Genomic DNA, 25,084 nt, shown 5'->3' on the forward strand with positions numbered 1-25,084 from the left:
CTATTTTTTGCTCCGTAAGGGTTCGCTTGGTTATAAACAAGTTATTATGTGATTAATTATTATCTCACTCTTAACGTGAGATAAAAAATTATTATAATTTTGAGAAAAAATATCATACGGTTTTATTCTAATCAAGAAGAATAAAAGAAAAAATTGTCTAAATATATATATTATTTTATCATAATCTATAAAATTTCCTATTATATAATTTTTTTTAAAAATCTCCTCTCGGATACATTTCTCCCTTCTATGATACACAAATATATCCCTCATTTATATATTTGTATGTCATATCCCCTCTCTAATACATCCCTTCTCTATCGGACTCCCTTATGTATTCGTATGTCTGTTGATGTATTCGAAAGTCCAATAATGTATCTGAAATTCATAAATTTTAAGAAATTTGATAATTTAGAAAAATATAGTACTTATCACTATGAGATTTATACATAAAAGAATAGACGTAGCGAGACCTAGTTTATAATGTGGACAAATAAAAATAGACGGAGGTAATATTTTCTAGTTTTATACATGTAGAAAATTTTGAAGTATTTATAGAGCATTGAGTGAAGCAGTCACTGTTTGACAACATTCAATATTTTGTCTCATTGTCTGAAAACACTCCTCAACCCTAGTCTCTCTTTCAGCCACCACACACCGCTGTAAAGCTCCGCCCTATTTAGCCCCACAAAATCGTAATCGCTCTTAATTTATATATATACATAAAGAGTAGTTGAAGTTGCTGACTATGGTGGAAAATGAGAGTACTGGAGATGATCAGAAGGAGGTGATCGACCCTCCAAAGTCGCCGTGGAAGACTCCGGTGACGGCGACGGCGGCTGATAAGCCTTCTCCGCCGACAGGGGATGCCGATTCTGATTCCTGGCCGGCACTTTCTGATGCTCAGCAGATGCTTAAGACTAGTGATTCTAGTTCTGGCGTCAAGTCGCCGTCACTTCCGCTGCAACCGCCGGAGACTGGAAGCCGCAATGTTGCATCTGACAAGGTTAGTTTGATTTTTTAAAATTACACTAGGGATAAAAGTAGTCATTTTTAATTTGTTTTCTTCATTTTCCATTCGTTATCTGTATTGATTTGAGAATGTACTGTAATTTTATTCTCTTTTGTGGGTGAAAAAGTTTTGTGGGTATATGTGATGATTTGTTATTTACTCTAGCAATGACAATTTGTAGTTAATTTTTTTAACTATCAAGACCCCATTTGTACGTGTATCTTTGATTGCATATATCATGAAGAAGGAAAAAGAAAAATAGAGCATTGTTCCATGAAGACCATTGAGATATGGAATGAAGATATTCTTACTATATCAATGTTTGGGACAGAACTAGTAAATATTTTACATACTTAAATTATTTGATGGAATAGAAAATATTTCAATTTACAATATTCCTAGTGTATGAGTTCCGAAAGATACAATATTCTGGATGATTTTCTCGACATTTTGAAGGCGCCCTCCAATTTCAAGGCGGCAAAGATATCCATCGTTTTCAGCTTAAAATGTCAAAACTGATTAGTCATTGTTGTGCTAGTCTGTTGACTGTGTGTCATAGTAATCCTTTGTCTGATAAATTTGCAAGATACTGCACCATATCTGGTAAGATTCAAATAGGTTCATCATGTTGCAACTTTGTCCGGTCATTACACCTATGTGGATGGATTTATTCCCTACTACCATGAATACAGATGTATTACAATGAAATATATTTGATGATCTGTTGTCTTGTAGGTCCGAGGTGAGCAGCTAAAGTTCCATGGATCTTCTAGTGCCAAGTCATCAAATAAGTCATCATCCGCAGTTCATCAAAGACCAGGTCCTAGGCACAACCAAAATGGTGTGCCATCATTTCCTGTGCCCCTGGCTTACCACCAATCAGGATTCCCTCCTTTTTATCAAAGTATGGTACCTATGCCACATATGCCTCTTCCAGGGTATGCATACCAGCACCCTCGAGGGTCTTTCCCAGGAGCTGAAGGTCACGTGGCTAGGCCCGATGGTGATTCTGCGTCTCAAGCTTTTGTACCCCCTATAAATGGTGGGTTTCGCCCCCCATCACGAGGGGATCCAAATGACCATGATGCCAAATTCTACAGAGGAAGACCTAATACACAGGAACGTGGTGGCCAGTTTAGTTCAGCCTTGTCTAATCAGCGGTCTGTAGGTTCTAAAGATGACATTCAGTTACAACAAAGTATGGGGCTAAGGCCTTTCCTAAGGCCTCCATATTTTGGTCCAGCTCCGGGCTACATTGATGGTGCAAATTTTCCTGGTAATTTATGCATACCTAATTTTATGAATAAGTGACCTCATTATTGGTAAAAATACAAAATTGGCATATGGTATTTACCATTAAATGTAGCTTGATGTCCCTGCTTTTTTTACCATTAAAGGCTTACTGCGCTTATTTCTCCCTCCCTTATACTGGTGCTTTGGTGATGGCGCTAATATTGTCCTTATCAACTGTTGACCTTTCTCCTTAACAGCTTCATCTCTATCAGTGTAATTAATTGTTAGTTTTCACTCTTTGATTTGTTTTTAAAAGTGAATGACAGCTTACTATTCTACAGGTCATCCAGGAGCTATATATTTTCTTCCTTCTCCCCCTCCTGTCTCTGTAAGAGTGCCTTACCCACCTTTCTTTGTCCCACATCCTGTTAGCTCTGGAGCCTCTACGCCACCATCACCTACATTAGCTTTGAGGGAGAGCATATTGAAGCAAATTGAATACTATTTCAGGTGACTACATCAAGAAAAGGTTCTATTTGTGTTGGTTATCTCAATGTTTTCTTGAATAGATGTAATTATTCCCTGATTGTGGTATTGGTTGCATCTTCATTCATATCGAATAGTTACAGTTGTAATCTTGTAGGGAAGGAATAATAGTAGGTGACCTTTTCATGGACGCTCCTTAAAATAACATTTTGAAGTTCATAATGAGGATGATCCACTCTTTAGTGGATTTACATTTCAAGAAGTATTGTTGCATAGACCAATCAAAAAAGAAGTACTGTTGCACAGATACAGCTCTTGTGGGTTAATTACTTTGCCAGCAATATGTCCTAGAAATTTTTGACTACTGTAGATTGATATCAAGAATATGTACCTTTTGCCTTGGCAGTGATCAGAATTTGCAGAATGACCACTACTTGCTTTCCTTAATGGACGATCAAGGTTGGGTTCCAATCTCTATTATTGCCGACTTCAAAAGGGTACAATCTCAAAACTTCTCAGAAACACTCACATTTGTGCTAGAGTGACTGATAGGTTGCAGTGCTTAGTTTTTATATTGAAGTCCTTCTAAATTCGTTTAAATTTTGTTCTCATGTGTTAAACTTGTAGTTGAACTTGGATTTGGTCCATCATATTCTCTTCGTTTACTTTGTCTGACACATTTAAGCATTTATCCTTTCTGTGAAATGAAAAAGCTCTGATTGCAGATATTCTTTTTCCATTTCTGCTACAGGTTAAAAAAATGAGTACAGATATTGCATTCATCATTGATGCATTGCAGGCTTCAAGCACTGTTGAAGTAAAGGTAAAATGCTTTCCCTTTTGCTTGAAAAATAGTAAATTTTCCAACTAGTTTTTACATATATGCTCCAATTTTTCTCTTACTAAGTTGTTTGTATTGCATCCTAAACATTTTTAATTGCTTCCAAAATGGTCCCTTGGTGTACTGTTGGGCAGACTAAGACCTCCACTTAAGGGAAAAGTGAAGTAAAGATACTCAGAACATCATAAATAGAAGAAGAAAATAACCGAAAAAGTAAAGCAAAGGTGAAACAAAAGAAACAGAAAGGTATAGTTCAACTTGTAGGTTTCCCTCCTTGGTTTTCCTTCTTATTTGCTGCTCCAATCCCCCTTTCCCGGTCTTTCCTTTGCTACTGACTTCACGCCATCATTACAAATTTGCAACTTGGGTAAATGTATTGAGAATAATTTGGCAATTTGCTAGTACAGAGAGTTTTGGAGTTAGCCTATCAGTACATTTATGTTTTTCTTTGCCTTTTACATTAATATTCCTTTGCCTTTGTCCTTAATTGTTAATGTGTAGTTTGCTTAATCTCTGCAGGGAGACAAGTTGAGAAGACGTGATGAATGGTCAAAGTGGGTTTCAGCTAGTGTTGATCAGAAATCATCCCCTTTGACTCCGGTGGAACACTCAGTGGGGAAGGTTATAAAGAATGATGAGGTCAATGAAAATAAAGAGGATGGAATTCAAGTCACAGTTTCCCAAGAAAATTGTGTAGGTGAGCTTGCATCATTAGAGAAACATGCTAAAAAAGTGTCAGTGTTTAGTAAAGCAGAACCCAGTAGGAAGAAATCTGGTTTCCATGGTTCAACTCACAGAGTTGACAAAGGAAGTGGTGATGCAAGAACGGTTATGGCATCAGATGTTGTAGAGCAGAATGTAGACGACTTATCTAATGATTTCTCGAGCACATTCATGCTTGATGAGGAGATGGAGCTTGAACATAAAAAGGACCAGTCCTCTTTGAGTGGAAGGTACAGACGATTTCTGTAACTTGGTTTTGCTTATTTTCTTATCTGAATTTGTTAGAATTTCTATTGGTTTGCTTCATAGCTGTCTTGTTCGACACAAGGATATGCTGATGACTGGCACTGCTGTTTACTTATGTTGCTGTTCAGCTTATCTAATGCAATTTGGTCATATTATGCTTCATTTACTTGTACATGGTGCAAATCTTATCATCTCTTTCCTCCCAGAATCTAACCAAATTGGTTAATATTGCAGGTGTCTTCGTGTTTGTTAGTGAGGGCAAGGTGAAAAGCCTGTTTTATGTGCATTTTTAACATTTGCCCCCTCCAAAAAAATCATATAGCAATACTTATATACTTGATTTGCTTCCGTAAATTGGGAATTGGTGTATATCCGAAGGAGACTGGTTATGCCTGTGGGCATATTTAAAAAATATATAGCTGTTGTATCTTGATCTTCTTATTATAGCAGGTAGGAAGTCATCTGCTTGCCTGAAATAGGTTAAAAATGTTAAACTAGTGATCTTATAGTTATGAGCCTCCGCGATGAGTCTAAGGAGGAAAAATAATTTATGGTCCCTCTTAGAATTCATAGAATCTTTTGTGTAGATAGCCGGGTTCGACTCTTCTATTTTGTTGCTTCTTTCGGATGTAACTACTGCTCTTTCTTATTGCTAGATTTGATATCAATAATACTACCTTTTTTCAAAAAGAAAAGCATTTATGGTAATTGCTATCACTGTTACTTGATTTATCTGTTAACTCCACATGGAACAACCAAATCATACTGTGAGGACAGACTGTTTATGAGCAAATATCTCTTACTGGTTCAATATTGCTGTCTATATTGTTAACATGTTGGTGTTGTTGCTCCATGAAGAGTTGATGAGGAAGATGATGAGATGGACGTTAATGATGAGGCTATTGAGAAACTTGTCATTGTAACTCGGGTAAGAAAATTGCTTTCCATGCCTTTTATTTGGGTGATTGCAGTTTGTAAAGATCACTTTTTTTTTGAATTTATTGTCATGTGTTTCAACTTCACTTGGTTCTATGTCAAACTTACTCCTAAGAGTTTTCCTACATGCATTAACAACTGAAAGATAGACTCCTATTTTATGTTACAGGTACAATCAGATCTTGTATAATCCTGGTGATATTAATTTCTGGATGCAAAAAATGGGAGATGTAATATTTGATTCATTTGTCCATTACGATGAATTGACATAGAATTTACATTGTAATACATACTTTCATGACATGTCACAAATCCCATAGTCTTTATTTCTTGGTTTATAGTTCAAGTAATAAGTACTTCAATTTTGGGGAAGAATTTACAAACATGTGGGCGTTCTTATTGGTAGTCTTTCCCTTTGGGTCCAACTGATATTCTGAGTATGCAATTACATGAGGGTCCTATTCAATATTTTGTGCCAATCTAGTTGTGAAAGAACTAATGGGATTTGAACTACATAGCTGAACCCTTTTTTCATTTCCTAATTAATGCCTATGCCTTGTTTTGTACTTTGATAATGTGAGGCCTCAGGTACTCTCCTAATTAATGTGTATGCCTCATTTTGTACTTTACAACCCAGGCCTCAGGTACTTGACCACATCTATAGCAATTGATGTTATGCCTATCACGGACCAACATTCAATAAATGCTTTGCTTTAAATGGAATCTTTGCGTTCCAAATAAATGAGGAAGTTTTTAAAAGGATGTGAATGGACAACCTCAGGTTCCCGCCTTTGCAGAAGTTTGTTTCTATATATGAACCACAAACAACTATAAGCAAAATAAACCAAATTGCACATTTTTTTTGTCTTCATTGTTAGTTATTACACAGTGTAAGCTCCAAGGGGGTGGGCAAGCGGTCAAAGAGTTGGGTAACAACCTTGAGAGCCAATGTACAATTGCAGTTGAGGCTATGCTATATGGTTCTTAGGTATTGGTGTGGGTAAAGTTACCCAATACTTGTGTGGGTGGGAGCTAGAAGGTACTTGGTAGGTTAGTTGAGGGGCGTGCAACCTAACTTAAACGACACCATTATAAAAAAAGAAGTTACTAAATTGTGTAAGTAATTACAAGCAGTGTTGGCTTGATGCTGCGTATATGGCTGACAGTTCTTTTCCCATTCTTTCTTCTTCGCTGCGCAGCGTAGTCAATGGCGCGCTTTAAGCGCGCTTAGGCCCTGAAGCGAGGCTCAAAACGTGTTGAGCGCTTCGCCTCGCTTTATGTGCGCTTCAGTGTCGTCATCAAGGTTCTAAGGCAAACTTTTCCTTTTCAATGAGCCTCTTCTTAAGATGTGACACTAAAACAATTGATATTTCACTTTATCATAATTTGTTTTCAATTACTTTGGTCATATATTTGTCATTCATGTTTATAATTATTAGTCTTGGACTTAACATATATATTTGTATTTTTTTCTCCCTTTGCGCCTTTTTTCATTAAAGTCCACGTTTTATTTGCGCTTTGTGCTTAAAGCCCCAACGCACCTTAGAGCTTTTTTGCGCTTGTTGCCTGTGATAACACTGTCGCTGCGTAGTGCGTATAATTCCCCCTTTTTGTCTTCTTTTCTTTTTTCTTTTTCAGCTTTTATTTCTTTCTTTTTTTAATTTTTTTCAGTTTATTAATTCTATAATTGAATTTGCCATTTTCAGTTTACTAATTCTATTGAATTTGCCATTAATTTATTTCTTTATTTTAGGCACTAGGCAGTAGCTAATTAGCTATTCCATTTTCTCAGTAGCTAATTAGTTAATTTCTCTTAGGCACCAAGCAGTAGCTAATTATTTATTCCATTTTCACTAGCTAATTAGTTAAATTTTTTTAGGCGCGAGACAGTTACTAATTTCTTGTCCTATGGGGAAATATTTTTGCCATCTACCTTTTGGTTTTTTTGATAGAAACATGTGCTTACATATATTTGTTTTAGTGCACATTTATTTTGGCCTTCTCTTATATTTGCAGTTCACTTCAATGAAGCGAGCTCTTCGCTTCACACTTCACTTGAATTGGAAGTGGGGCCCTGTAGCTGTTTTGGCTTCACACTATCAAAACCACTGATCACAAGAGGAGCTTCGCGTCTTAGTTTATTCAACAAAACTTATCTACTCTAAAAATACTTCTGAAAATTAATTGTTGGAGTGTTAACATTACTCTGTTAGGAATTAAGATAAGGGTATCTATTGCTATTGCTACAACTACTCATACTTTCCTCTTCCTCCTTCCAAGTTATCAATGATATGGGGAGACAGATGGTAAGACCACATCTATGTGGTGCAGTTCATATATAGATATGAATTATTGGGGTGTTTGGTCGTGTAATGTGATTACGACTTAGAAACGGCTATATTCCTAGTGTATGGATGAATTGCCACCATCTCAACTTCTCTCAGTAAGTGAGACATGACCTTATTAATAGGAGCTGAATTCAAAGTTGTCTTTTTTCTAAACTGGAGTTTCTTTGATGAGCCCTTCTTTTTCGAGTGTACATTTGGAATGGTGTTTAGGATTCTTATGCGTCCAAAGCTGGACTCCTGTAGTCAATATAACCGGCGATTTTATTGGGATTTCGCTAGATGCGTCAACTTTATATATATATTTTTTAGAAAGGTAATTGTATTTTCCAGCCTCGTTAGTGACAACTGGGGTTGGAGTGTAAAAGCTGAAGCTTTCCTTAGATTCTCTCTGTGTGTTCCTTACAAGTCTTTGATTTGCCCAGCCTTTAATTTGCATAACTAGGATAGTTTGTACCATCAAGATTCAACGAGTTTCAATATTAGTTGCTCTATTGACAAAAGTTTTGGCCAAATTCATGGAAAAGCTTAGAAACTGCAACTGATGCAGCTTAGGAGAAGCGTGTGGAAAAAATGAGCTGCTGCGTTTAAACAGTGGATTTTTTTCCTATCCAAAATGAACATGCCTTTCTTTTATTTCTTCTACACTACTGGGCTGGAGTATTGTGTAATTTGGCTAATTACCTCATCTGTGTGGATTACCTACAGAACACTCGGGCATCTCAGGTATCTGGAACTGTTGGAACAGAATCAAAACCAATATCTACTGAGCTTGCTTCTGCAATAAATGATGGTCTCTACTTCTACGAGCAGGTTGGTAGTTGCTTTAATTAGGTCATTCTTTCCCTGTTCAACTTAGGCAATATTATATTGTTTTCTCATCTTTCAGGAGCTTAAAGCTACACGATCCAGTCGTAGATCTAACAACTCCAGTAATGATCCTAGAGATGACATTACTAGGTCTTCTGGTGCTGGTGCTGCTTTATCAAAATCAAAGTATGCCGACCATTCTTCTGGAGGAAAAAACAATGAAGGCCCTGGAAGTTCTAATTCTCGGAGAAAGCAAAACAAAGGATTTGCTAAACCGCATCCAATACATAAGCAGCGGCTGTTTTCTGGAAATTACCGGAATCATGTGGTTTCTCGGAACAGTGTAGGAACAATAGTTGAAAGTCCACCTTGCGATTCAGTTGGGTTTTTCTTTGGTTCTACACCTCCCGACAGTCATGTGTATGTTCTGGATCCCTGGTCGTGTTCTAATGGAATTTGTGTATTGTAATATGTTTTGAGATTGTGTAATTATTTTGTCAAAGAGCAGAATGCAGGTCTATGAGGTTTATGATTATTAGGACATTGTGAAAACAGTTCTGGGTTGCTACGCAGTAACTTTGTAACCTGAACTTATGTTTGCAGGTCAAGGCCTTCAAAGTTGAGTGCCTCTCCGCACAGCAATCTCGCTAGTAGTAGTCCGCCTGTGGGTTCCATGCCGAAACCATTTCCACCCTTCCAGCATCCAAGTCACAAGCTGCTACAAGAAAATGGTTTTACACAACAGCTGTGAGTAGATTTACTTTCATAAGGAGCTGGTGTTCTGTGCATTTTGCCGTTTTGTATTCATGTGCATGCATCTGTTCATGCACGGCTCTACGTGTGCACTGACTTATACATATATTCCTTGTGTATTTTCTTTTCCCTCCTGAATGTTGGTTTTGGGTTTTCTATCTTTTAGGTACAAGAAGTATCATAAGCGCTGTCTGAATGATCGAAAGAAACTTGGAATTGGTTGCAGTGAGGTGCCTTCTTAATTTTTGTTCTGCGTTGGCTATGTTTGATTTACTAGTTCATAATAGCGTCACCCTCTCCTTGCGGATGACAAAAAGGAAACAAAGAGGAATTATATAAAATTTAATAACAGTGAATTGCTGCTTATAGAAGGGTTTAAAATTCGAGGAATATCATTTCAATTCTGCAAGTTCATTTGAGGGGTGGGATTTGAAAATAAAGATGACTTGTCTATGTATGCATAATGTGAAATTTGTTTCATGATTTCATTGACTTTGTTCCTTGAGGTTTTTGTTTTGACCAGTCAAAACTCATCCTATTATTGTTTTCATCAAGATAGTAAAATAATTACAAGAATGTTCTAACATTAGGTCTCCGATAAATCTATCCAACTATTTACGCAAAAAGAAAATTTCCAGCGTTTTCATGATGAAAGGCAAATTTTCCAGTACCTAGAAGGTACTCTTTGTTTATAACCCACTTATGAAACAAATCTTCACAAGTAGTACTGTTCTTTACCTAAAAGGTGCCGTTTGCTGATAAATCCAATTTTAAAATAAATCTGTACAAAAATTCTCTTGAATTTGCAAACCTGATATTGGTTGAAAGGAATCACATGAATGCTTACAAACTTTACAAATGAGCAATATTCTTACTGAGCAATCGGCTGAATTCATAGTGAGAGGTTTCTGACTCATCTCTCTCTATGCATATACACATGTATGATTGTCCATCTACTTGCGTGCCTAAATTGCATAAATTAATTTTCTCTATAGGTTCTTATCTTTTTGGCATGCAGGAAATGAATACATTGTACAGGTTTTGGTCGTATTTTCTGCGGAACATGTTTATACGTTCTATGTACAATGAGTTCCAAAGGATGGCTCAAGAAGATGCGGCTGCTAATTATAACTATGGGATGGAGTGCCTATTTAGATTTTATAGGTAGTGTTTACATGCCATTGCAACTTATCTGGGAAAAAAGGAAGAAATACATACCATTTTTAATGACATGTTTTGTTTGCCCTTTTACATTTGAACTCTTACAACTGTACTTTTCTAGATCCACCTCCATGTGATGCAACTTCAATAGTTACTATTCTTTTCTGCAGTCAGTTGTCCTTTCCTTCTGACATACTTATTTAGCTACTCATTATACTGTATTTTTGTTTCAGTTATGGTTTGGAAAAGGAATTTAGAGAGGACCTTTATGACGACTTTGAGAGATTGACGCTCGACACTTACAATAAGGGAAACCTTTACGGCCTTGAGAAGTACTGGTAATATACCTTACTTACTTTGAAAATTCTCATTTCAGTGTCCTTTCCTCCCGCTTTTTTTTGGGGGGGGGGGGGGGGGGCGACATCCATGAGACTCTGGCTGACATCGGAGGATCAAAGCACTGGGAATTAAGGTATCCATGTAGATAGAATGCTTTTTGATAGTAATTAGTTAAGCACCAAGTGAGAACCTATGTTTTCTGAATCATTTTAAACCTCTGATTACATGCCTTTCAAAATTTTAGATTCACTTCATTCAGTGATCCATGTTCAGTGTTTCTTTAAACTCTTAATTTTAGAGAGGCAATATTGCTCCCTTAAAAATGGTTTCGGAATAACAGCATTATTTATAGTGACTGTAACACAGAAATAGTACTCTGAATCCTTTCTTCCATCCTTCTTTCCTGACTTCCTTGATTTTGTTTGCTCTCCCCCCCCCCCCCCCCCCCCCAGTTTCTTCCTTTTGCATTTTGATTTTCTTTTTCTTCTCTCGTTCTCCTCACCTGGGACCCCCTACAGTTTTGGAATTCTTTCAAAGTCCATCTGCCTAAGCACGTCAGCAGAAGCATCATGGTAACATGCCATGATCAATTTTTGCTGCCTTCTTTAGAGGACTTCCTGGTTTTGAAGATCTTATTGATCTATCACACAGGAAATTACACCAATGACCTTGGAAATTAATGATCTTGAACTTATGAACCCTGCTTGCTCCATGGGAAAAACTTCACAGTATCACCCTCTTTCACAGAAATAAGGGGACCTCCGTCTAAATGGATGACATGATCTCTCATCCACTTATCATTGTTAGACCAGCATAGCTTTTGTAGGTTTGCAGATTTAGAAATTTATGGAGATCATCTGTAACTGCTACTGATCAAATCCCTCAATAATGAACGTGAAACCTATTGAGCCATGAACACTTCCAGACCAAGTAAAACAAACTCTATTCCTTATAGTTGACCTGACTTCTGAGTGAGTGATTATTGAACAAAAAGTGGGGGAGGATTCCCCATATATATGAAGGGGGTATATTGTAGACCACGAAAAGTTCTCATGCATCTGACTACACTTTTCCCTTTGTAAAGGAAAAGCTCGGTGTGTGGGGGAAGGTGTTGTGGAAGGGCTGATTTAGAGTGAGTTTTAGGAGAATGTACACATTTAACATTGCTTTTATTGATATCTAGATTTTGTAGAACTTACAATTGGAGGTATTTATTTGCTCTTACTAACATGATCCTATTGCAATCATTCTTGAAGGGCCTTTCACCATTTTCGTCAGCAACGAGGTCAGAGAGCGCCTTTAAAGAAGCGTCCAGAACTAGATAGACTACTCAGAGAAGAGTTCCGAAATTTGGATGACTTCAAACATGCCAGAGGAGGCGCCAGTGCAGGCACAAAGGAGGACGGTCACTAACCAATGTGTGATTCTCAGCTTCATTGACCATCTGTCAGCGAATTTTGATGCCTTACAGTCCATACAATGAGCTCAAGTTGCCGAATTACCCTTCTGAGATGATCAAGGCAAAATTTTGTATATAGAGCTTCTGTGAGGTTAATTTTTGCCTCCGAGGTTGAGCTAAAATTTTAGCATGAGAGGATACGTTGTACCTTTTTCTTGTACTTTCATCTTAGGATTGTAAGGTGTACATATAGGAAGAATTTGGAACCAAAATAAAAATAAAAAAAATAAAAAATATAAACTAAAAAAAATGACTAGATTTAGAACTTGGAGATAATAGAGATTTTTTAAAACTTCTGTTTTATAGTCCTTTATTTTTCGTAGACTTTCAATTACTTGCTTGCTTGGTTGGCGTCCGTACAATGCTATTATGTGCTGCAATGGCTAATCAAGGTAAATATAAATTAAGGTATAATTGTTAGTTTGTTACTCTTAAGTAACAAATTGTATGGGGATTGAAGAGAGGTGAATGAGCACATCGAATGATTAATTTCGGTTTCTGGAAATTGAAAGATGAATATCTTACCTATGGAATTTTGGCTGGTAAATGGGTAGTATCTACAATCCTGAGTTGCTCTCACAAAGAGTCCTATTAAGTCCCATGTATTTTTATTTTTCCCTTTGTATTTTTTCCTCTGGAAAGAGAAATGTAAGTTTTGTTTTTGTTTTTTTATAAATTTTAATTCAGGATTCCAAACAACTACATATTCAGTGTAATCGCACAAGTAGGGTCTGAGAAGGGTAGAATATATGCATCTTATTCTTATCTTTATGAGGTGTAGAAGTTATTTCCAATAGACCATTGGATCAAGAAAGAACATTCTACCATAACATATAAATTCCTGGAAACAAATGGAAATAACAAATTATCACTCTCAACATGGAGTGATTATACTGGCTTTGATCGTGTGTTGGTTGAAAATAGTACTTTGCTTAATATTAAAAGCATTGGACTCTCAACATCTTATTGTGAAAATGATTTGAGTACAACATCTTATAATATACCAAAATGAATGGAATTTACTACATAAAGCAATATGTTGCATATGGACGTGAATACATAATTTTTTTTATTTTATGGATTGAAGAAGAAAATAAATCATGTAGGATCCGTAAGTAATTCTAATTTGTGATTAATTATTGATGTTTAAAGAGCTCACGACCAATTACAAGTCTTCTGATTTCACTAGTTCCTGCTGCAATCTCATACATTTTGGCATCTCGTAGTAAACGTCCTGTTGGGTACTCATTAATATATCCATTTCCACCTAGACATTGAATTGCCTGCAATTTAATTTCGACGTAATGTATTAGACACAAATTTAAGTTATATATACTGATAGTAGTACGTTAAGGAAGTGTTTTTTTGTTCACCTGAAGTGCAACTTGAGTGGCTCTTTCAGCTGCAAGAAGTATGGTCCCAGAACAATCCTAAAAATTCAAATGATTTAGGAATTTAGAAAGAAGCTATAAAAACTTCTAATTTTATAAATGACAAAATACAAACAAGAAAATAAATAAAAAATATAGGAAATAGTCAAGAACCTTTGGATCAATCTTTCCATTGTCGCAATCCTTTGCAACAGCATAGACATATGATCTGAAAAATCCAAGGAAAAAAAAAGAATAAATTGACTTTGATTCATTTTACTATAATCAATAATCCTTGCAAAATTCTAACCTTGAAGATTGTAAAGCAGTGTACATGTCAGCAAGTTTTCCCTATACGGGAAAAAATTGGATGAGTTTCATTCAACGAACTGGGGCGTCTCAATAAAATTAATGGGTTAATAGTTGTACCTGCATAAGTTGATATTCGCCAATTGGTCTTCCAAATTGTTCCCTTTGTCGAACGTAAGGTATAACAACATCCATACATGCCTGCATTATTCCAATGGGTCCTGCTGCTAAAACAAGTCGTTCCAAATCTAGCCCTGACATTAGAACATATACTCCTATACGTATAAAAAATTTGAGTAAACGAACGTGATCATGAGATAAATGATACGTATAAAATTGTATTTGTTTGAATACAGAATTATTAGTAGAGACTATCGAAATTTTTTGATACCTTTTCCTTCCTGGCCTAGGACATTTTCTTTAGGAACAAAGCAATTCTCGAATACAAGTTCACACCTGAAAATTTTCAGTTAGGGTACGATAGATCATATGAGATCCTCTGCAATATCCTCAATTTTTATCGGGTGAATTGTAAGTTTCTGCTAAAGATATTGTTTTAGCAGAACTTTTAATTCGCCCGATATTTATTAATTCAAACTTACGTATCACTTCCTCGCATCCCAAGTTTGTCTAATTTCTGCGCAGTTGAGAATCTGAATTTTCAGCAAATTAGGAAATTATTAATAATGTTAGTATTTAAAGAAGGTAATTTCATTTAAGATATTTATGGTAGGAATTCGATTCAACTCAACGTTTGTGCAATTTCATGTAATGGGGAAATTGTCTTTCCCTCGTGATTCACTAATACTGGCAGATTCAAAATTTGAACTTTATAAGTGAAAGGTACGTACGTACCCTGACATTCCTTTCTCGATGATAAATGTTGTAATTCCTTTTGAACCAGCAGTTGTATCCGTTTTTGCATAAACAATCTGATTAATAAGTTAAACACAAAATATTGTACCATGAAATTATAGTATAGAGTTAATTCATGGATATAAAAAAAGAAATAGTAGATCGATTTATGTCAAAACACCAAGTTTGAAAAGTCTGCTAATAATGTTAATATGTACAAGTAGTTACTACATCAAAGCATTTTGTGTACTATATTAAAAATAGATGCACGGAAAAATAATACTAATTAAAACGATATATATACCAAAGTATTAGCGACAGGACCATTGGTGCACCACATTTTGTTTCCATTTAAAACATAGCCACCATCCACACGATCGGCTCGACATTTCATGCTAACAACATCTGACCCAGCTAAGCCATATGGAAAAAAATAATAATAGAGTGTTATTAAGCGCTTAATTACTTTCTAACCACATGGGTTAATGTGCAAAGCTTGAAACTCATAGGGACGATAATTTGCATTATGAGTTTAATTTCTCTATACACTGACGGTATAATACATATTTACTCAATATCAAATTATGTGTTAGGTAATTATAAGTAAAAACAAATTGGTAATGAAAGTAAATTAATTAGAATAAATTACCATTTGGTTCACTCATGGCTAGAGCCCCAATGTGATCCCCGCTTATAAGCTTCACAAAATCAAATTCGTAAATAGAGTTAGACTGCATACAATAGATTGTCCTTTTTCAAACTCTGTACATATCGAAAGCTTAGTGCATCAAATTGTTTTTTTATAATTTTATGCATTCCAAAAAAAAATTAAAAGAAATGGAATCAGTAGAACCTTTGGCAAATATTTTTGTTTCTGCTCTGGGTTTCCATTTCTCACCTACAAATTAAAATGTCATAAAAAATTTATTCATCGTGTCAGCGTATACAGTACAACTATTTGAACATGTTGAACTGTACCTATAAAGCATAGATATTAAGTTTGATTGAATGAAATGAAAATTCTGTTTGACAATTATATAATAAATATAAGTAGTTACCAATTGGTTAATACAAACGTTGGATTGGACACCATAGGAAACAGCAACAGCACCAGATGCACGACTAATTTCTTCCAGGGCAATGCAATGATATAAATACCCCAGATTCAGACCACCATATTCCTCTACATCATATACAAAAAAGGAATAAATCTTTTAAATTCTCGATCATGTTACAGGTTTAACAGAACTCAAAACGCTACCTAAATAACTTTTGTATTAAAATTTGTGTTGACAAATAAATTTAATGTGTAAAAATAAAAAAGATCTTATTAATTATGTAAATCTGAATATGAATACTAGTTCTTTATGTAATTATTTAATTTAAGAACAATATTTGAAAAAATAATAAATTTTTCTTGATTTGTTAATATGAAACGGAGGGAATTAATATATTATAGAAAATGATGTTCTTTTTTCTTGGAAAATGTTGTTCACTTGGTCCAAATATAATTGTCCACTTGCTTTCGTGACGTTATTTTGTGGAAATAATTGACCATATAATAATGTTATTATTAAAATAAAATGGTATAGGAATGTATCGAAAAGATACCCACACCATATTGCAACTTGCGCAGATGTTGTTCTTATTTTCTGCGCTGTTACGTATATTATATCCTTTATTTAGTCAAAGATATTAATTAATCGTAAAATTATTTATTCCATCATTTATAATATGAATAAGTTATTTCATATATATGGTGGACAACTGATTTCATGAAATATCTCTATCTATGAGATAAACAAAGTTCCCATACCTAACAACCCTAATCAAATAATGTAAGAGCAAAATTGACTCATTCGAATACTTTTAAAATTTGAGATCCGACTCCAATCTGAGCCTGATTTGGGACTCAAAATTTGAGATCCAACTCTGACCTGAGACTTGACCCGAAACCAACTCAAGACTTGAGATATGAGCCCCGACCCGAGATCCCACTTAGGAACCAAGACCCGAGACCTGACCTTGAGATTCGAGCCTGACACAATTCATAACCCGAGACCCAAAACTCGATCCAAAATTCAAACCTGACTCGAAATCTAACTTTGACCCAAGATCCAAAATTTGAGTCTTGACCCCGATCCGAGACCCACTCTAGATATTGACTTGGGATCCAAGACTCGACCCGATTTGGAATCCGAAATCTGATCATACTGGATGGATGAAAAATATTTGAACAAAATTTGTGATTTAGCAAATATAGAAAACAAGTTGAAATTGAGATTTAAATTAGGCTAAGCTGACAATAATTTAAAATAAACAATGTTTGAATAAGCTAAAATTTATTTAATTATAAATAATTTTGAACTCAATTTATAAAAATCTGAACGAATTAAGCGAGTCATTTGATTTTGAGCTCGACTTGACACCCCCTGACTTCTTGTATTCCATGTACATTTAACTACTCACTGGTCTTTTGGTTTGAAAAGGACATTATTTTACTATGGGACCCCTTTTACCATCCACTTTATTTTCGATCGAATTCAACTAGCACTACATAAGACAATATAATATATAAAATACTCCTATAAAACTAATTATTCTTTCAATTGGATAGGCGTTATCCAATATCTTTTGATCCTACCATCAATATTGGGCAGTTAAAATTAAATATTGGCAGTCGATATTTATTAAGAAATTAATTATGTATGCATATAAACGTATTGCATATAAATTATTGTAACTTAATCATGATTAAATAATATCTACTTTTATTTTAATTTGTGATCTTAAGATTATATTACTTGATTTGATGAAAAAAATACTGAATGCATGTAGTTATCCTTATATATCAATAACCGTCTAAGTTATATACATTATTCCTTTTTTTATATTATCATGTCATTTTTACCTGGTGCTGTAATTCCATGCAAATTAAAGTCCCCCATCAATTTCCATAAGTTAACCTCCTGAAGACAAATCATGAAATAGACAAATAATTAATCTTCATAACCATATTTTGATTAGAATCTTTTAACTTTAATCACATAATATTAATGAATTTAATTTTAACCTTTGGGAAACTGTTTGTTCTGTCTATCTTTTCAGCAAAAGGGGCAATATTCTCTTGAGCAAACTTTGCTACACTTTCTTTAAACTGTAAAATTATGCAAACAATAATTAAACATGTAGAAAAAGGAAAAGGAAAACAAATAAATCTTGTAAAATAGTAAAACTAACCCCCTCTTTACTTACAAAATTGGTCCTCCAATTTCAATTTCAATGAAAAATTGGGATACATAATTTATTTACCTGTTTCTGAGTATCATCCAATAGTAAGGAAGTAGAAAAAGCAGCTTTTTGATGTTGTTGATATTTGAAGTTTTTGGCTATGGCAGAAATTAAGGACCTCACTGCAAATAATTTATGCATCTTTCTTTCTTTTGCTCTTTGGGTACTAGAGAGAAAGAAGAAGAAGAATTATATTTAATTTTAAATGAGGTTGAGAGAGATATTATGTCTAATCAAAGAAGCAATCCTGCCACAATGCCCATATATTTATATTAAAATTTTAAAAAGAAAAAAAAATTATATCTCATGATTTTAATATATTATAACAAGTTAATTTAAAAACTATTTTTTTTTAATCAAAAATAACTTTTTAGAAAAGTATTTTTGGAGATAAACTAATTGTGAAAGATACGAGAGGGATTGTTCGAATAATAAACACTCTACTTTCAGTCCTAAGATTGTAAGTTCAAGTTAGTAAGAGAGCAAAAGAGGGATAGAAAAAAAATCATTTGAAAATAACTTTTTTAAATTTGATAAGATGTGTTTGGTCAATTATTTTTTAATTCTTTTTTGGATTGTCAAATTGTCGAAAAAAACAACAACATTTATCTCGACATATTTTATGCTATGAATTTAAGCAGAGAAATAACGAGAGATCCAAATTTAGGCTAGCTTTAAGGAGGTCCAAAACCAAAATAAAGGACAAGAATAAGTCAAAATTAACCTAACTAATAGTTAAAATAATGTTGAGCCACCCAGTTTGAATTCAACCAAACAAGTATTGATTCCAACCTCCAAAATATAAAAAGAAAACAGCATAGTGCACTAAATTCTTGTTATGTGCAAAATTTGAAAAAGATTTGTATTACAAGAGGCTATTATACAAATTTTATTTTGCATTTTTGTAGGAAAATATATTTTTACCGTTTAAATTCGTAACCTTTTAATTACGTGACAACAATTCAACCAATTAAAACAAGATTCCCCTTCCCAAAAATATAAGAAGCAAAAATGGACAATTTAAGAAATCACACTCATTTATTATCATTATGTTATAAAGTAAACTATAACGACCCATTAGGTCATTTTGAGAACTAGAACTTTTTATTTCATAAAGGACTCACTCCGTAAACTTTTAATGGATATTTGGACTATTTGATAACCATAGTTATTTAGTTGAGGGGTAACTTTAGATAATTGATTTAATTGGTGGGCTAAAGTGATAATTTATTAAATACCCTATATCACTTTATTTATTAAAATAAGTTAATAGGAATTAATATTTTTTTTTTCATACCATAAATTACTGCTACCCTAAGACGGATAGATCAACGACGACGGCAGCATTCAGGTAGAAATCTTATCTTGAGCACTAATGTTGGATGAATATTTTTAAAGAAGGAATTGTCTTTGTATGTGTAAATTGATGCTAGAGTACATAATATGTATATTATATTGTTGGGTGGCAGATTAAGGCTCATGATTGAGGGCTAATGATTAGTCAATAATTATATAATGTTGGGAAAAGAATTGAGAGGGTTACATATGATGAAATTGTTAGAATATAATAACAAAGGTTTAAAACAGTCGGTGATAGTTATTGTCTTTTTCATGAATTTAATGGTTGAAATAATTATCTATTAGAAAAATTTATTATTAACATAATTAACTGTAGGTAGTATTTTCGAAAACTTTTGAATTGCAAATATTAAAGCTAAAACTACTCCTACAGATGAGTTGCTCTATTTCAAATTTCTGGACTTTAATTTACTTTACTTTTGATATATTTTATTCCTTTAATTATCATACTATGATTCAAGTTTTGATATATTGAGATAAGTAAATAAATAATAAGGTATGATATTATAAAAAATGTTATTAGAGTTATGTTATTTGGAGGAATTGAGACTTAACCCTAGACTTGAATTTAGGAATATGAGACTTGAGATATTAGTTGGTATCAAAACTTAGGAATTTGATTATAAATTTGGATGAGTTGTTGGGTCTAGGTTAAACATATAAATAATATTGGTGTCTACGGACTAGTTTACTTATAAATAATATATATATTTGATAGATTGAAAACGGTCTGAGGCATTGAAGAAAGGAAAGACATTGGTGGATTAGCTTGCTTTACTTTGGATCTTCGATTTAGGTAGGTTATGGTTTTATTCTATATCATAGATAGACTCTTAATAGTGATTGATATTCATTGAGTAATATGTGTGAAGTTTACTATGCATTTAATTATTGTGGTTTGGATGGTTGATATTTTGTTGTGATTGGTCTAAAATCCCGAGGCCATGAAATCCATAATCTTGAACTTGTCCTATCAAAAATGCTGCCTTGAATAAAGAAGGCTTGATGAAATATTGTTAATGAAGTGGAATGTAATCATAAGGAATGATAAATTAATTATATTTGGATTGGGTGTCACGTTCCGACACGGTATATTTGGATTGGGTGTCACGTTTCGACACAGTATATTTGGATCGAGTGTCACGTTCCGACACGGTAATATTAAAGAAAAATAAATTAAAATTATTTAATACTACCCAATCTCCAAAAACTCATATTTCAAAAAAGTGTGATGTGGAGGCTTGAGTCCTTATGTGTGATCTTGATATTGTTGACTGGTTATGTAATTGTTCATTGGTTGCCACCTGTTAAGTGTTTTTGATTTTCTACTATTATTTTATGTATATTAATTTCTATTTTGAGTCGGCCGATGATACCTACTTAGTACATGTTGTCCTGTACTGACCCCTACTTGTATGTTTTCTTGTTTTATTTTGTGGAGTGCAGCGAGTGTTCCACAGACTTCGACTCGACCTCAGCTCTAGTCCGTCTCAAGTTCATCGAATTTAAGGGTGAGTTATCCTTCTAGCTCGTGATGGATTCTCTTAGTCATGACATGATGTCCTTAGTGTTCGGACACGAACTATGTCACTTATTTTATTTTAGTGTTTGACATTCTAGACTTAGTATTTAGAATTATATGTCCTTGATGTGATGACTTTCAGATTTTGGGGAACGTTATATAGTAAACTCTTGTGGATTGTTATTTCTTACTTTATAAGTTTGAGCTTCCGCGTTATTATTATACTTTATAAGTTGGGGATCATATCGTTGGTTCTCCCACCTAGGAGATTAAGTGTGGGTGCCACTCATGGCCCATTTTAGATCGTGACACTAACTTAAAAATAAAGTGAGAATAAGAGAAAGAGAGAGGAGCAGAAGAATTGAGAAAGCCGTGTCTGTATCTGTGCATTTCTATGTTGCCAAAACTTAGTAATTTACAGCAAAGAAAAGGGAGTAAGTTGGACAACTTGGTAATTTCATGAACACTTGTTGGCATTATGTGTACAAGTACTGCTGCATGCAAAATAACATGCCCCCACATCGAAAGAGGAAGTTTTGTCCCATTAGCAATGGTCTAGCTATCAATTGGAGGCGTTTAATCAATGATTCTGCTAGACCATTTTGAGTATGGACATAAGTGATCGGATGCTCAACTTTTATTTCAACCGACATACAATAATCATTAATGGATTGAGATGTAAATTCACCAGTATTATCAAGACGAGTTATCTTTATTGCATAATCTGGAAATTATGCTTTTAACCTTATAATTTGAGCTAACAATCTCGCAAAAGCCATGTTGCGAGTTAATGAGAAGCACACATGTGACCATCTTGTCGATGCATCTATTAAGACCATATAATATTTAAATATTCCACATGAAAGGTGAATTTGCCCACATATATCACTATGTATACATTCCAGAAATGTTACCTTAGTTGCTAATGGTTTAATAATCAGTTTTCCTTGAAACACAAGCAACACAAGAGAATTCCTTAGATTGAAGAATTTTCTGATTATTCAAAGTGTGTCCATGTGAATTCTCAATAATTCTGCGCATCATATTATAATCGGGATGACCAACCAAGTTATGCCAAATGATAAAATCATTAGAATATTTGTATGGTACAATCCAAAAGAAAGTGTAGCTGTTCTCCGTATTTATTGTAGTAATATAAATGTATTCAACCTTTTCTTCATTCGCAGTCTCAATATGATAGTCATTTTGATGAATAACCTTGAAATTTAACAAGTTTCTTTGAGATTTACTACAATACAATGCATTATCAATTACCAATATCGTTCCTCCAAGTAGTAATAAGGCCACTCTTTCAGCCTTCAATCAATTTTGTACTACCGAATATTGTATTGACATAGGTCTTTTTCACAATAAAATGACAGATTTTTTTTTTAATATCATATGAGTTATGGCACTATCAAAAGGCATGTCTCCATTACTCATGTTGGATCCAATTAAAGACTGAGAAATTTATTTATCTTCATAAAATAAATATACATTATAAGAGATAAAATAAGTAACAATATTGCTAGCAAAACATAAGTCCTTTTTTCTTCTATTCTTTTAAATAGATAAACGTAAAAACATGATCATCAAAAGTACATAAAAACGACAAAATATTGTGAATCATATAATGAAATTAAACATCAATTATAATCCCTAAAAAAGTGTTCAACCTCCAAATGAGTAATATCATTGAGGTCATTAAAATCGTCATCCTTCAAAGCCAGATTTGATTCAATATTATCATTATGCGAAGGTCTTGCCTCAACATTATTTTCAAATGCCAAGTGTGACTCTATCCGAGCATTAAAAGAAGAGGCACCACCTCTATTTGCCTTTCTTTTGAAGGAATTTTGATAAAGCCTTACAAAATGTTTAAGCGTCTGTTATTCATTTTTCCAGTGACCTTTCATGCCACACTTTGAGAACTCATATTGTTCTTCCTTTTATGTTGACCATCACTACGATGATTATTATATCGTCTTCTGCCATAGCCATGTCCACGCATATTATTGTGGCCTTGATTTTTATTTTGTCTAAATTCAGACTAGCCATATGCTTTTACCACATTTGCTTCCGCTAACAGAGTAGTTCCAGTTAAATGAGCTTCATGATTTTTCATTAAAAGAGCATTATGTTGCTCATCCACCAGAAGACATGAGATCAATTCAGAGTATTTTTGAAAACTTTTTTCACGGTATTGCTGCTGTAATATTACATTAGAGGCATAGAAAGTAGTTAGTATATTTTCCAACATGTCCTCATTATTTATAGTTCCCCACATAATTTTAATTGAAAAGTTATTCTAAATACAACAAAATTATACTCAATTACAGTTTTAAAATCTTAAAACCATAAGTGCATCCACTCATAACAAGTGATTGGCAATACCGTTGCCCTAAGGTGGTCATACCTCCCTTTTAAATCTTTCCACAATTCAAGTAGATCTTTCATTGTCAAGTTTTCAACCTTTAGGCTTTCATCAGAAAGTTGAATTTTGTATTTTGCAACTGAAAATCCACATTTGATTTTTCAATAGAAAGGTAAGAAAAAGGTTGATGCTAGAGTATTACATAAGAAAAAAAATGGGTTCTAAGGAAAAGAACTTGACCAGCCCTGCCTTTCGATCGATACACAGTTGAGGAGGCCGATCACAAACGCTACAAGTGACCAAACTTTCCTGTTAAAAAGAAGATCTCTCTTCTTCTTCATTCTAAAGAGGAATGCATCAACAAAACTGGCTCAAGGCCATCTCTTCCAACATTTTCTTACTTCTATCCCTTTGAATAGCAAAGTTGTGCACTTTCCCAGACTTACAGTCTAATAAAGTATGATAAAGGTACGTAGTAACTCGCCCTAATGAATAAGCTGGAGAGGAGCGAAATCTCATGACTCGACCTGTAGACGGTGATATCGCCACCTTTGGCGACGTGATCCTTTCTTATTCACTTGTGCTGGTGAAGCTCCTCCTGCCATACCCCGAGGTGGATTCGAACCACCAAATAAGCTATTTAGAGTTGGTATTTCTAACTAAGTCGGAAGGAGGAAATTGCACACACATATATATTATATGGCTTAAAAAAAGAAAAATCAAAATTTTTGATATCCTTGTTGAAGATCTAGTGGTGCTACCCAAAAACTTAAATGAATAGAAAGAAAATTAGACTCCAAAGAGCCCTTCTTTACTTTACTACTTTAGGGAGTGGGGGTGAGGGGGGAACCCGTAGGAAGGGGGGACGATCTGCCGAGGATATTCAAAAAAAAGAAAACGGGAATGCCAAATTTGCGACCAATAGCCTTCAAGCCCATTCCCTGAGACAGGACTCTTTCCCCGGTTCCGTTGCTACCACGAGTTTTTTTTTTCAAGTCACGATCCGAAAGGTTGTGTAAAATCAAAATACCCTTACTCGCTGTCTTACTCCCTTACTCGCTGTCTTACTCCCTTACTACCTGAGAAATAAGCTGACAGACGAAGGAAAATCATAGACTTCTCTTTATTCTGACTTGATGTTTTATTTTCTTCGATTATAGCATCACCAAGACCCTTAGCGGTAAGGTGGATTTCACCATCAAGTACCCATAACAAATAAATTTTGCTAGAAATATTAAGTGCCACAAACTCCAATTTTGACATGATGAAAATTAATTTAAAAATAACAAAGACAACTAAATTAAATTTCTTCAGTAGATATACCTGATATAAAAATTAATTTTCTGAATTTTTTTTAGAGTTTCATGCTGATAACGTGTTATAAAGTAAATTAACTTAGCAAAATAAGGTGAGAATAAGAGAAAGAGAGAGAGGAGCCGAAGAATTGAGAAAGTCGTGTCTGTATCTGTGTATTTCTATGTTGCCAAAACTTGGCAATTTATAGCAAAAAAGGGAGCAAGTTGGACAACTTGCCTAGTGGGCCCCACTTCATCTACTAAAATGACATCCACTTCTCCACTAAAATGACATCCACTTCTCTATAACACATTCAACCACGTAAAAATATTTCCTCTACTTATTTGACCATATCTGAGCATTT

The 25,084-nt window shown here is 34.3% G+C and overlaps 2 protein-coding genes across 5 annotated transcripts; one reads left to right on the forward strand and one right to left on the reverse strand.

The window, feature by feature from the left end:
- Positions 1 to 553: 553 nt before the first annotated feature.
- Positions 554 to 12,605, forward strand: LOC129901737 (la-related protein 1A). Its single transcript, XM_055976995.1, has 14 exons — positions 554 to 1,006; positions 1,748 to 2,288; positions 2,587 to 2,755; positions 3,138 to 3,228; positions 3,483 to 3,554; positions 4,092 to 4,525; positions 5,400 to 5,469; positions 8,531 to 8,635; positions 8,712 to 9,052; positions 9,236 to 9,379; positions 9,552 to 9,615; positions 10,404 to 10,549; positions 10,780 to 10,884; positions 12,142 to 12,605. The coding sequence occupies exons 1-14, from the start codon at positions 749 to 751 to the stop codon at positions 12,296 to 12,298; spliced, it is 2,697 nt and encodes an 898-aa protein (XP_055832970.1). The 5' UTR covers positions 554 to 748; the 3' UTR covers positions 12,299 to 12,605.
- A 702-nt stretch (positions 12,606 to 13,307) lies between these two features.
- On the reverse strand, positions 13,308 to 18,390 carry LOC129901607 (2-methylacyl-CoA dehydrogenase, mitochondrial). 4 transcript variants are annotated; one of them, XM_055976851.1, is made up of 15 exons: positions 18,191 to 18,390; positions 17,952 to 18,035; positions 17,790 to 17,847; positions 15,937 to 16,061; positions 15,732 to 15,776; positions 15,528 to 15,576; positions 15,183 to 15,283; positions 14,879 to 14,955; positions 14,626 to 14,676; positions 14,415 to 14,479; positions 14,144 to 14,298; positions 14,025 to 14,065; positions 13,889 to 13,943; positions 13,718 to 13,774; positions 13,308 to 13,627 (listed from the first exon to the last, which is right to left on the reverse strand). In XM_055976851.1, exons 1-15 carry the CDS (start codon positions 18,308 to 18,310, stop codon positions 13,481 to 13,483), a joined length of 1,230 nt encoding a protein of 409 aa, XP_055832826.1. In that variant the 5' UTR covers positions 18,311 to 18,390; the 3' UTR covers positions 13,308 to 13,480. The 4 variants fall into 4 exon arrangements, with proteins under 4 accessions (XP_055832826.1, XP_055832825.1, XP_055832824.1 ...); XM_055976850.1 differs by having other exon boundaries at positions 15,183 to 15,292; XM_055976849.1 differs by having other exon boundaries at positions 15,528 to 15,609.
- Positions 18,391 to 25,084: the final 6,694 nt, after the last annotated feature.

The sequence above is a fragment of the Solanum dulcamara genome, chromosome 8, assembly GCF_947179165.1.
Source record: "Solanum dulcamara chromosome 8, daSolDulc1.2, whole genome shotgun sequence".
Classification (NCBI taxonomy): Eukaryota; Viridiplantae; Streptophyta; class Magnoliopsida; order Solanales; family Solanaceae; genus Solanum; species Solanum dulcamara.

Coding starts and splice junctions, on each gene's coding strand:
- LOC129901737 (XM_055976995.1), top strand. CDS start 749: ATGGTGGAAAATGAGAGTACTGGAGATGATCAGAAGGAGGTGATCGAC. Junction 2,289..2,586: donor TGATGGTGCAAATTTTCCTG/GTAATTTATGCA, acceptor ACTATTCTACAG/GTCATCCAGGAGCTATATAT. Junction 9,053..9,235: donor ACACCTCCCGACAGTCATGT/GTATGTTCTGGA, acceptor TTATGTTTGCAG/GTCAAGGCCTTCAAAGTTGA.
- LOC129901607 (XM_055976848.1), bottom strand. CDS start 18,310: ATGCATAAATTATTTGCAGTGAGGTCCTTAATTTCTGCCATAGCCAAA. Junction 15,777..15,936: donor ACGTTTGTATTAACCAATTG/GTAACTACTTAT, acceptor TTTAATTTGTAG/GTGAGAAATGGAAACCCAGA. Junction 15,293..15,527: donor AGCCATGAGTGAACCAAATG/GTAATTTATTCT, acceptor CATATGGCTTAG/CTGGGTCAGATGTTGTTAGC.